General features: G+C 32.7%; 2 protein-coding genes across 7 annotated transcripts in view; one reads left to right on the top strand and one right to left on the bottom strand.

Annotated features, from left to right (window-relative positions):
• Positions 1-3,015, top strand: part of LOC106469790 (acidic mammalian chitinase-like) — a 47,515-nt gene extending 44,500 nt beyond the window's left edge. For all 5 annotated transcript variants that reach the window (XM_013930300.2, XM_022398353.1, XM_022398354.1 and 2 more), the window contains 2 exons: positions 322-441; positions 2,166-3,015. In XM_013930300.2, coding sequence (XP_013785754.2) covers positions 322-441; positions 2,166-2,300 — 255 coding nt within the window. In that variant the 3' untranslated portion in view covers positions 2,301-3,015. The remainder of the gene's footprint in view (positions 1-321; positions 442-2,165) is intronic.
• Positions 3,016-3,085: 70 nt separating this feature from the next.
• On the bottom strand, positions 3,086-12,233 carry LOC106469791 (estradiol 17-beta-dehydrogenase 8-like). Of its 2 annotated transcripts, XM_022398357.1 has the most exons (3): positions 11,408-12,233; positions 9,678-10,243; positions 3,086-3,667 (listed from the first exon to the last, which is right to left on the bottom strand). In XM_022398357.1, the coding sequence occupies exons 1-3, from the start codon at positions 11,571-11,573 to the stop codon at positions 3,656-3,658; spliced, it is 744 nt and encodes a 247-aa protein (XP_022254065.1). In that variant the 5' UTR covers positions 11,574-12,233; the 3' UTR covers positions 3,086-3,655. The 2 variants fall into 2 exon arrangements, with proteins under 2 accessions (XP_022254065.1, XP_013785755.1); XM_013930301.2 differs by lacking the exon at positions 3,086-3,667 and having other exon boundaries at positions 6,746-10,243; positions 11,408-12,008.
• Positions 12,234-13,582: the final 1,349 nt, after the last annotated feature.

Below are 13,582 nucleotides of genomic sequence, written 5' to 3'. Positions count from 1 at the left end.
AGATATTTATGTAGTTTATGACAGCGGTGTTATAGTCTTAACGATGTCGTACTGATACTACGTAGTGTATAATAACTAATATAATATGTACTTATGTATATTATAAATATTGATTCCCAGTTTACCCCTGAAGAAGAAAGGTCCACCTTTCTAAAGAGTTCGGGTTATATGGTTTTTATTCATTTCTGTCAAGACTTCTTGAACCTACGTGTTTTTCTAACATTATGAATAAATATGATGTTTGTGTAGTTTATAATAATGGTCTTTAAACCTTGACGATGTCTTATTGAGTTCCTAATATACCTTTTTGTATTCCCACAGGTCTGCAGCTTTTTAAAAGGAGGAGCCCAAACAGTTTTTGACGAGTTCAGCTTCGTACCATACGCTTTCAAAGGCTATGAGTGGATAGCATACGAAAGTGAGAAAAGCGTCACTTTAAAGGTTAGCCCTTTGTGTGTGCGAGGGGGGTTGGTTACTTCGATTTACAATGAATTAATGAACTCGCAATGTTTACATCTTAATACAATTATTTAATTTGGTTACAGTATTTTATGCTGGTCAACACCTGTCTAAGAAATAAACTCAAAATGTATTTATTTCAAGATAAATATTCTGTCGATCAAAGTATTAAAATTTTTCTAAAAGAATAACTTGTGGTATATAAGATACTGTATCCAATTGGATCGTTTATTGAAGTTATTTTTACAATACTTGGTTCGTTTTTTATGTTTGTCTTCTTCATAGTTTATTCTATAATAACGAAGGCTTTGTAGTTAATGGTTGAAAGCAGAGTATTGCTATGTGAACTGTTTTTCTTCAATTTGGATGTTAGTATTTCCGACATATGGAACAAACGGCCAGATCAGTTTCGTTTGGTTTTGAATTTCCCGCAAAGCTACACGAAAGCTATATGCGCTAGCAGTGATAGATTAGAGGGAAAGCAGTTAGTCAACACCACCCACCGCCAACTCTTGGGCTACTCTCTTTCCAACGACTAATGGGACTAACAGTCACATGTTCAGTAACAGGGATTCGAATCTGCGACCCTCAGATTGCGAGTCGAGTGCCCTAACTAGCAGGCCTGAATAGATTAGAGACTCCCAAAATTTGGACATGGTTTACTCCAATTTATAACTGCTGATTAAAGGGGAGAAGAACCAGTGGCGGTTAATTCCACCTAAACAACTAATCTTAACCAAATAGCAAGATGACTGCATATTGCGGCCCAAACCTTCCACTCCGCAACTTAACATGCTAATCACAAAGCCACGTCCACCCTTTTCTCGTGGTTTTGTTGTAAGACTCTTGCTATTTGTTGTGGTAGACTAGAAGGAAGACAGCTAGTCAACAATAGCTACCACCAACTCTTGTGCTATTCTTATCAAACTCGTGGGATATGACTGTCACTCTTATAACAGAGTTCCAAAGTGTAAAATTTTTTATTTCTACTTTGTTACAATCATGCTATACCTACACTTTGCTTTTTTTTATGTCCATCGACTTTATTTAGGTTTTACCTATTCATATCAGAAATTGACTCATGTTAATGCAAACATAACAATACTATAACATACTATAATCAATGAGGTAGACTTAGAAATAGGTTTTGTTTCTCACTGATAGTATATTACTTTCACCTCTCTTTTTTCATTCTCTCTCTCACACATCTCTTGGTCTTTTCTTTCATGTTGAACTGTCCCAAACTCATGTTGAACAGATCCCTTCCTTCTTGATCTTGTACCTGTTTCCTGTATATTAGATTATAATGTTTCATAACCATTCAGGTTTTGTTGTTTCCATACCACTGAACTTAAAAAGGTGGCTACTCATTCCAATCATTTTTAATGGCTTAGAGTCCTATAATCCTCAAATTCCTGAGAGGCTGACCAAAAGTTGAAGGCTTTTTAACCCAAATGATGTTCCTCATATGCTAGCTTCATAACATTTATTAACACTAATATTTAAAGAAAATGTTTGCAAAAGGCTCTTAGTTAAATACAGGAAATATAATTTAGCTAACTCTTTCATCCAGTTCTACTATGTTTCAGTATATAATCTAGCAAATGACGTTTTTGTTTTGTAGTATGATTTTTTGATAGTATTAAAATTTTTAAAATGTAATTTCATATCCTTTTTCTTTCTTTTAATGCAACCCTACTCATTAGGCAAAGTGGGCAAGGAAACAAGGTTTTGGTGGAGTCATGACATACAACCTTAACAGAGATGATTGGAATGCTACCTGTGATGGTCAAACAAGGTTTCCTCTTCATAATGCTATTAATGATGCATTAAGTGATTAGACTTTTGAAAAAAGCAAAAAAAAAAAGTGTTAGTTAAATAAGGAAAGACCATTATTTTGTGGTATTATAGTCAGAATGTGATATACACAAAGTTTACTTACGTTCTTTCCAAAAATTCCCACTGCTAGAAAGAATAACTAACCACAGACATTAGATGTTAGGCATGTAAGCAGTGCTTGTATGTGGTTTTCTCCCTTAAATGGGTAAGTATTCAGTAGGTGACAGAGAGTGAATATAAAGCAGGTTTTTACAAGCTACCAAATCCTATTCTGTTTAGTTGAGAAATAACAAGAAACTTAGTTTTGACCAAGTTTCTTGTTTGTAAGAATGGAATTACTCAAATGTAGGAAAAGGCGTAAAAAATAAAACATACAAGTACCTTTCTAATATATAGTTAGCTTACTAGTACTAGTAATAATGGGTTAAACTACATTTTAGGCAGCGTGTTTAAAGAATAATTTATTTTTTCAATATCATTTTATATAAAATTGAAATACCATGAAAGAAAAAATTCACAAAAATCTTCATTTCTCATTGTTTTCTTGTGTACACAATTTAGAAAAAAAAATGTTAGATCAGCATCAGTAACTATCTCATATTTAACATCATGAATATACTGAATGGATGTAGGAGCCTTATCACTACTAGGACTGATATCATTTATGTTGAAATATTCTAGAACTGAAGTTATTTTCTTTCAGTAAAATGTTTTTTTTTAACAATAAAAATGTGTTGCAATTTACTTTTGTTTGATATTTTATCTGTAAAAAAAATACAGTTATGAATAAAGTTATATACATCATTTAATATACCCTTAACAGGATTGTACAGGGTGTTTGAAAATTATCTTTACATTTTTCCCCAATGCCTTGTATTCAAAATTTAAAGATTACTATGATTAGAAGTCTAGAATGATAAAACTGGATTTTCAGACTTGGACAGCCTCCCTGAAAACGGCCCTCCATCTGTCAGTGGTTTTCTTCCAAAAACAACTCAAAAGCATATGAATCAAATTTGATATTTCATTAATTCTCATAACAACCGATACTTTTAACCATAAAATATGGCTAAAACAGACTGAAATACTAAGTAGTACATGTTAGAACTGGATGCTTTGGTCATATACCTTAGTCTCTCCCTAAACTAAACTACAGTCAACACAATGAAAAGGAAGTCCTTCAGTGTCAAGATCCTCATGCCTTCTCCAACCTCCTTCACAGCTTTCCATCAATAATCATGGGATTGCAGGAGAACGATTGTTCCTGAACACCCCTGTTGGTAAGAGCCAGCAACTCTCATGTTGTTCTCTCTTCTTTTAAACTAAATTCCTGCCATTCATTATTTTCTTCTTTTTTTCACACACTGACCTGAAGACAAAAGATGGAAGACTTTCAAAATGTCATCCTATACATTTTTTTTACAACAGGCAGTTGCTGTCTATTCCAGTATACTCAAATTCTTTCTACTTGTAAAATGTACTCTGCAGTGAAATATTAACTTTGATTCACTACATTTAGGAAAAGTTACTGCACTCACTGTAATCCACTCTAAATACTACAAAGTACACTAAATATATATAGCATAAGATAATTGTTAGGGACATCAAGGGACCTACTGGTCCATCTAGGCTGTCCCATCCTCTAAACTAAACTAAAACTACTAAAAAATAAAATAAAAACTCAAGGCCAGCCCTTATTATTCATATATATAGTTATTAAGCTTTCTCATAAAACTTGCTTAAATTTACTGCCACCAACGATATCCGAAGGCAACATGTTTTAGAGACCAACCACCTGTTAGAAAAATAAAACAGTCTTAGCTAAAGATAACTCCTACCTTGCCAAAATTTATATTTGTGTCCCCTAGTTCTATCATTCTCACTATTAAGTAGGAAAAAAGATGATGCATCATTACTATCAATTCCCTTAACAATCTTAGACACCTCAATCAGATCCCTTCTAATTCTTCTTTTTTAAAGAGAAAACAATTTCAGAGATCTTAACCTCTCCTTGTATGAAAACTCTTTCATCCCAGGCACCATCTTCTGAATTCTTTCCAACAATTCAATGTCCTCCTTAAGGTAAGGAGCCCAAGACTGAACACAATACTCCAAATGTGGTCTAACCAATAACCTATACAATGAAATTATAATCTCTTTAGACTTGTATTCAATATTCTTCTAGAAACAACCTAAAATCCTATTTGCTTTACCACTAGCAACAGGATACTGCTTGGATGACTTAAGAGACTGATCAATCACTACACCAATATCTCATTCTTTTGTAACACTGTTAAGGTTATTACCATCCAAATTATTCTTATAATTCAAATTATGATAACCCACATGCTTTATCTTGCATTTACTATAATTAAAACCCACCTACCATTTATTCACCCAACTAACTAAATGATCTAAATTCTTTTGTAAAGCAGCAGCATCCACATCACAGCTAGCAACACCAAATACCCTAATATCATAAGCAAATTTAAGTAATTTATTGACTGTTCCTTCACTGATGTAAATCAATAAGAACAATGGTCCTAAGACTGAGCCCTGAGGTACCCCACTTGTGACATTAATCCAGTTTGACCAAACTCCATTTATAACAACCCTCTGCTTTCTTCTATCCAGCCACTCTTCTATCCAATTAGCTACCTTATCCACCACACCTAAAGAGGCAATTTTTTCTTCCAAAATCCAGATACACCAAATCTACATCCTTACCCTCATCTACATAAGCAGTAACCTTTTCAAAGAATGTAAAAAAAATTTGTAAGGCAAGATTTTCCCTTAGTGGAACCATGTTGACTATCCAATAAAATCATAAAATTTGTTAGATGATTTTGCAAAGCTTCTTTTATCAGACTTTCCAAACCTTTTCCTACAACTAATGTAAGACTAACAAGCCAATTTTTATTACCTCCCTTGAAAACAGGAGTTACATTAGCTAACTTCCACATCTGGCAACTTCCCACTATTTAAGGTTTTTACAAAAAATAGTAGCAAGTGACTTCCACATCTGGCAACTGCCCACTATTTAAGATTTTACAAAAAATAGTAGCAAGTGGCTCACATATCCAATCCTTAACATCTTTCAAAGCCCTTGGGGAAATACTATCTGGCCCAGAAGCCTTATCATTCTTTAAACTTACAATTATTTTTTTTAACAAGCTCATAATTAATGCAATCATCTTGAATAACCTTGTTTCTATCTATCAACTGTTTAAGATGAGGAATACTACATAAATCTTCATTAGTAAAAACTGAAGAAAAAAACAGAATTTAATAACCCAGCCATCTCATAATCATCAGATACAAGCTTTCCTTTATCATCCCTCAAAGGCCCTATCTACTCCCATCCTAACATTTTGTTTTGCTCTTTATGTATCTAAAGAAATCCTAACTGTTAATTTCACATTTTCAGCCAACCTTTTTTTCATACTTCCTTTGTGATATCCTAACTTCCTGTTTGACAAACTTTCTTGATCTTTTAAATCACCCATCATATCAGTCAATTTAAATTTGTGATGCTTTTCTTTCATTTTTACCCCTTATACACTTGGTGAGCCAACCTGTTTTTTTTTTTATATACAGCCACTCTTTCCTTTCTATAAGGAATATGTTTATCTTGAACATTTAGCAGTGATAGAGGGAAGGCAGTTAGTCAACACCACCCACTGCCAACTCTTGGGCTACTCTTTTACCAACAAATAGTGGGATTGACTGTCACATTATAAAGCCCTTACAGCTGAAAGGGAAGTATCTTTGGCAATGGGGATTCAAACCTATGACCCTTAGATTACAAGTAGAGTGCCCTAACCACCAGGCCATGAGAATTATAGTAAATAACAATTTGCCTATATTTTTTAAGGTCTCCTATGAAGTTGTGAGGTGAAAATAGATTTGCATACAATATTTTATTAGCAGTTTTTTTACTGGTTGATAATATAGGTGTCTAACTCTTCATATGTGAAAAATAGTATTGGAAAATTTAGTGCTGAAAATTTTGAAATCTATAAGGTGTTTAAGTCATAACTAATATAAAAATGAGTGGTATTTCTGATTTTGCATCAACACATCTTGGCTGGGAGTGTATAGTGCCCTGAAACAAAGTATCACAGAAATAAAAACAACTGATATCACACTTTGATTTACAACATACAGAGAAGCAGAAAAATTTGTCCCCCATAGGGAATTTGAATAAAAAAAATGCAATTACTTTTTCTTTTTGTTATTCAAAATACTTATGACATATGACTTTTGCACCACCCTGTACATGGAAATGTTTAGGAAGGCTTTCTCTTAACAGAAAATCAAGTCACACCATTTTCCTTAAAGGGTGTTGAACGAATTTTGAAAACTATACGTCACCTTTATAAATCAATATGGATGTGTAACAACTATGTCATAATTGTCTAACAATCAACAGTGTCTATTTTTATAAACTTGTACATACATTTAAATATAGCAAATGCAATTTTTTTACATAGTGTATTATTTACTTTAAGTAGGCCTATTTCCCATTAAATATGTTCAAAACTCACTATATGTATGTTGGTATACAAAATCAACAATGGGACAGATGTATGACACTTTGTGTTCTGTATTTCTTTATTAATTTACCTAGCACCCAACAATACCTAGAACAACATAGCATTTATAAATTGAACTTTTTTTTCATAATAGACAGGAGAAAATTGTTTTTTTTTTCAATTTTATCAGTTGTGTGCTAGATTTCTAGATCAAACTTTGTTATACAGACATCTATATTCAACAACATCACAGGTATTTCATTGCATTTGACAATGGTTATAAAATGTTTTAACAGATTTATGTTATAACAAATTAAGAGTTTAGTATGTTATAGGAAAATTATTTTGAATACATCAGTTAGCAAGGTGCATAAAAACTACAGATGATATAAATTATCTTTGGAACTGCATGTAACAGAACTACATTTGGACATTTTTTAGCATTTCAAATATAGCGTGACAACACCAAAGCCTTATTGCTTTTAGGAACAGCTCTTTTTGATAAAAAATATTCATAAACACAGATCATTAATATATGTTTAAATTGTGGATTTAGAAATTCCAAAGCAGGGGCATCCGTTGTACTTAAAGGCATTGGAAAACAAAAGAATATGGTTCAACTTGGGGCTCCAGGACCATCTAGAAAGAGACCTGCAATAAAATCTTACCAACAGCTATAGTAAGCAAAGTGCAGCATCTTGAAACAGGTGAGAATCCACAAACATAAAGATCAGTGGCAAATAATTGCCCATATGCCCCAGGCAACAGTATTTAATATAATAAGGAGGGATTCCCATTTGGAAAAGTCACATGTACATAAGTTGTTTCCATGAAATATTCAGGAAAGGAAGACCACCTGTAAAAGCTATACAAACAATACCTAGATGAGGAAAAATGACAGTAGTGTGTAAGTGTTGACACCAGTGTTACCTCTAAGCTGTGCAGCTGCACAACAACCAATCACGTGCTGCACGCATCCTCAGTAATGGTGAGGAGTCTCAACACATTGACAGCCTTGATGATCTTGGCAGTCGATAGACCAAAAGCCCAAATAACCAACAAGTAGCATTGCAAAGTGGCCTAATGATCAAACAGGGTCAATGGTTTAAAAATACCCCCCCCCCCAAAAAAAAAAACAAAAACTGGTAGCACACATCTGCACATTCCACACATGAATTGAAAAATTAGAGAGAACACTGGTTGACACTCAACAAAATATATTTGTACCTTGATAACGTAAGAAGTCCTGTGCCATTTCATACCAGTCAATTGATGAAAAAAATGTTTAAAGTAGTATATAGAATGTCATAGAACATTTTAGAAGGAGTTTATGATCATTATTGGATACAAAGTTTCAAGATGAGTTCTGCTTACTTTCTTTCAATGTTCTGGACCCTTTGTGCCACACAAAAATAGTGGCTTTGTATGGTAACAAGGCCAAGAGGATACAGGTTAATTAAGGAAAATTTCCATTCATACCCCTTGTTTAACCATCATAAACCTCAAGCAACTGGAGAATGAAATATATTTGTGCTATTCCATATGAAGACATACCATTCAAGCTATCGGATGCAGTGTGTATGGCTTCCTGTGCAATCAGTCTGTTGAAATGGGCACTGGGAAACCACAGTCCTTGTACATTAAATGAATTATGGATAGTTAGCAGGGAGCAGTAGTATGCTTTGAACATGACAGCCATATTATAGTGTCTTTTGCAATGAAAACTATGCTGCAGGGCTATTAGAAAAATGCATAACTATGAGATTGAATAAGATTGGACATGGCAACATAGAATGTAACAACATAGTGAAGCTCCAGATTGTTTTAATATAATATACTCAACCCTCTGTATCCACTACTGAGATAAAGTAAACCAAATTTAATATTTTAGAAAAAACATTTAAAAAAGTACAAAGTCAGTTTCCATTATTCAAGGAAGAAAAAAGTAATATTTCTAGCAACTTAAAGAAAAGTTTACTTTATTGATAAATGTACAATTCATGTAGAAACCATGGGAACATATGTGACACATATGTTACAATTCTGATTCATAGTTATATTTTAAAGAGAAATCAAATTATAAAATAGGTAAAACTTAAACATGAAAATCAGACAGGAAGTGGAAGTATGGACATTTCATTTGAATAATATTTTATTTTCCACAGAAGAAGGACAATGTGTCCCCAAGATTTTCAGAATACTTTAATGTACCAATACCAAGATAGACAGATATAAAGGGATAAAAATAACATATTATACTATCCTATAATGATAGACATAAAAGCTGTATGTTCAGTATTCACAAACATAGTATAAAAGTGATGCATGTAAACTGTATGTGCAATTCTGGTTATTAAAAAAATATATACATGCAATTTATATTAAAACACTTCATATATATATATATTCAAACACTAATTACTGCACGAGATATAATGGTCCTATAAACAGATTAGTGAAAAATGTAAGTTTTAGTCACAGCTCACAATACTGTTTTATTGCATATTACAAGATAACATTATTTTTAATCTCATATTTTACTGGCAGATGGTAAAAGTTTCATGTTGAAACTTTAACAAGTGAAACAAAAGTTTTTTTTAATTACATTCTAAAATGCTTAAGTTTCGGATCATCTAGTACATCTTTATGTAAAGTGCTATCTTACAGATTATTTTACAAACACTGTAGACAGGTAGTTTCTACATTCATAATAATGTATCTTTCAGGAACTGTGGGATTGCATGGGAAAAAAATATTGAAGCTACATAATCAGATTATTACATGCACGTGATTACCATACTGAAACTTTTGCTACATGAAAAGGCCCCCAGTGACTTCTATTACCTCGCCTGTTATGTAGTTACTTTTGCTAGATGCTAAAAATAAAGAAGCTTCTGCAACATCATCGGGTTTTCCAAATTTTCCCATTGGTGTCAACTTTTTGAAGTGAGTCATTACCTTTTCTGGAACAGTCACAACCATGGGAGTATCAATAAAGCCTGGCATTATGGCATTGCACCTAATTCCATATTTGGCCATCTCTTTTGCAACACTCTTAGTTAACCCAACAACACCAGCTTTGGATGCTGCATAATTACACTGGCCAATGTTTCCAACTTTTCCAATGATGCTGGAAATGTTGATTATTGAACCAATCTTTATTTTGTGTGCAATCATCAATCGACAAGCAGCTTGTGTGATGAGAAAGGTACCTTTTAGATTAACATTTAACACATCATCAAACATTTGCTCTGTCATTTCATTCATTAATCCATCATGAGTAATTCCTGCACTATTTACAACAATGTCAGGTACTTGACAAAGCCTCTGGTTGATGGATGTAAATAAATTATTCACACTTTGAGACTGGCTTACATCCACTATCTCCATGATATATGAATTTTCTTCCCCTAAAATTCAATAAAGTAAAGAGATTTTTAATATTAAGCAATACATATATTTCCATTCTTGATAAAATGAGAAAAATGAACAGCATTAAATCATGTGAATTGCAGTTTGTGCAATAAGAAGAGTTCCTTTTAGATTAGCATTTAACTTATCATCAAACATATGTTATTTGAATTATCAATCTCTCATTAGTGATTTATGCACAACTTACAAAAATGTCAGTTATCAATATACTAAAAGTTTTTAAATGTTAGTATAACATATGTTGATTCATTATATGCAGATAGTGAAATATTGTCAAAGTCCACAAACACTTGTGTACAACAGTATATAATATGATCTTCAAAGTGTCTTTACCTAGCTGTAGCTAGGCTACAAACAATTTGATCATTCTGTTTTTAATAAGTTACTTTGACAGTATTTTAAAATAATCCTTAGGCTTAGTACACATAACTACAACTTATATATATATATATATATATATATGTAAATATATATTTGTTTTATAATTTGTATACTAAATTACTATTGATTCCCAAAATGATTTTCTCCATTCCCCTCCCTTTCCAAAAAGCACATTTTACAAAGGCATAGGTGCAAGAATATTTGTTTGATTGGTTTGTTTTGAATTTCGCGCAATGATTCACGAGGGCTATCTCAGTATCTGCGTTAAGTGCAAAAGTGGGGGGTGAGGGTAATGCTCATATTAAGAGATATTATGAGAAATGTCTTTGAGATCTTTCCTTACTGATTTATGCAACCATTTAGGATAATTGACAACTACCTAGGGCTAGGAAAACAACAAATACTGGAGGATGGGGAGCATTAAAAATATTATTTAATTACTCGATCACCTCAGTACATTTTTTATAGGCTGAAGCACTAAACTTTGAACAATTATACAAGTTTTAACAGTTAAACTTGTGAAAAACAGGTTTTACTGGTTTTTAAGGGCCGCTGGGAGGCCTGTATTTACATTATACTTAGTTTTATACGACAGAGTGAACAAGTACAACTACAAGTTACAACTAGTAGTAGTAGTCTACAAACCTAGCACTAGCAGAGTGATGGGAGTCCGAAAATCAAAATTTTGATGAACGTTAAAATTATAAATAATTTTTATAAATTATTATCTTTATGTTCTTAGATGTATGCACAAAACTGACCTTGAGGAAGTGACTGTAAAGTTGATCTTGCTGCATTTTCGTTTATGTCAGCTACTACAATTTTTGCCCCTTCACGAGCAAGAGCTTGGCACACTGCTCTGCCAATTCCACTACCTCCTCCAGTAACAAGGGCCAACCGATCATTGAGCAACTTAGTAGAAGCCATATCCACTTAACGAATATATTAAGTTTTAGGTAGCAAATATATATACATAAAAATTTTATTGAAGGGGCTTATCGCTAAATTAGTTATTTCACTAACGCTATTCTAATTCCCATAAATTAAGCTTAATATCTAACACTAACAATTCGAACCTACAAGAACTAACATGCACAGCGCTTAAATGAGTATTCGCCCTCTCCTGTCGTTAGATAAGACTTTTTCAAAATATTTTCCTCAATCAACAAAAAATGTATACAGTACTTGTCAAACATTTTCCTTGTTCATTTACAACATTTTCAGTGAACTAGTAGAAGTGTTTTTAATGCATGTTTTCTATAAATGCAACATAATTTTAATGCAGTGGAATTTGCGCAGTTGTGGATCTATTATATAGCTACTTTAGAAATCATGGCATTTCTGTATTGTCAATATTTGTGGCCAGAAGGGCTACTTTTTAATATAATTTCCATACAATCTACTGAATTTATTGTTAATAGAATAAATGTTTGCACACTTTTTAAAGGAGGCATTAATGAAACCAATCTCCAGCTAATAAAGTTTGGAGGCGGCTTGAATGGGTAGTGAAAGAAACTTTATTACAAATGTACATTTCTACAAGCTTATGTCATCATCAGGTACAAAGTAGTATTTTATTTTATTTTATTCGTGGCAGATATTTAATTTTAAAGGGAAAGAAACTTTCCTCAACTAGGGTGTTCAGGGATATTTAGTATTCCCCTTCGCCCCACTCATGGGAGATTTTTATGAAACCAATGTTACAATTATGCAAAATAAAATATATTTACATATATGAACACATATATTTGTTTTTAGTTTAGAGGCCTAACGATTAAAATAAACATTGGAGGATTATTAATATGATTGCAGAGGTTATGACGTCGAGGTAAGGCACGCAAAGCAAGGCCGCTCTTGTTAAGGAGGTAAAAGTATCAAACATCCAGGCTTTGACATTAGAAGTGAGAAAGAAGTAGTTTACACAAACAGGAATATGTAGAGAGAGTATGGAACAAAGAAGTCACATGACTGAAGATTGCTTAACAGCTTGATAAAGGTATCTTGGTACCACGGGGTATTTGTTTACGTTAGGGCGATATTGTTCGATTAAAATAGCTTCTCTTATTTTGCTCTTCTTGATGTGTGGTTCTTTGTTTAAAATTACGGTGTTTTGTATAGATATACAGTGATTTTTGGAGTTGTAATGGTGGTAAACGTGGGAGGATTTTTATTATGTTCGGTGAATCTGATTTCCAATTATCTTCCGATTTACAATTCTGGACAGTTATTGCACATTGTTTTATAGATGACGTTGGTATTGTGTGATTCTATATATATATATATATATATATATATATATTTTTTTTGTAATTTAGTAGTTTTGTAGTTTAGGTCTGGGTTTTGGGGTGAATTTGAAATCGACAAGAATTTTATATTTAATGGAAACTTAGTTTTCTCCAACTGTAAATTATCTTTGAACTCATTTCAAGGATGCATGGTAAATTACAGTGTAATATTATGTTGTTTGTGCATTATTATCAGTTTTTGTTTGTGATTTGAGTTTTGAAGTGTTTTTTCTTCTGAAGATTGTTTGAAAAATTTTCGACAACAGTTGGTGGAAATTTGTTGGTGTGAATGTAGGATTGCTTTATAAAGTTGATTTCTTCTTCAACTTAGTCAGTTGAGCAAAGTCTTGAAACTGTGTTTATAAGGTTTTATAGTATATTAATTTTTTGTTTGGATTCATGGGCCAAATTCCAGGGCATGTAAAGGCTTGTGTGAATGAATTTTCGGTAAATTTTTGTTTTGCACAGTGTCAAAGCTATTAATTTCGAAGTTAAGAAAAGATAACTACTTGTTATTTTCCTGTTCAATGGTGAATATAATGTCAGGGCGAAAGGAGTTTAAGTGTTCAAAGAAAGTATGTATGTGTTCGGTAGAAGTGAAACCAGTAAAAGTGTCATAAACATATCTGTACCAGTATATGAAAGAATAAA

Source organism: Limulus polyphemus, unplaced genomic scaffold (genome assembly GCF_000517525.1).
Source record: "Limulus polyphemus unplaced genomic scaffold, Limulus_polyphemus-2.1.2 Scaffold3659, whole genome shotgun sequence".
Lineage (NCBI taxonomy): Eukaryota > Metazoa > Arthropoda > Merostomata > Xiphosura > Limulidae > Limulus > Limulus polyphemus.
Note: the sequence above shows the minus strand (reverse complement) of the source record. Positions and strands in the feature narration are given on the sequence as shown.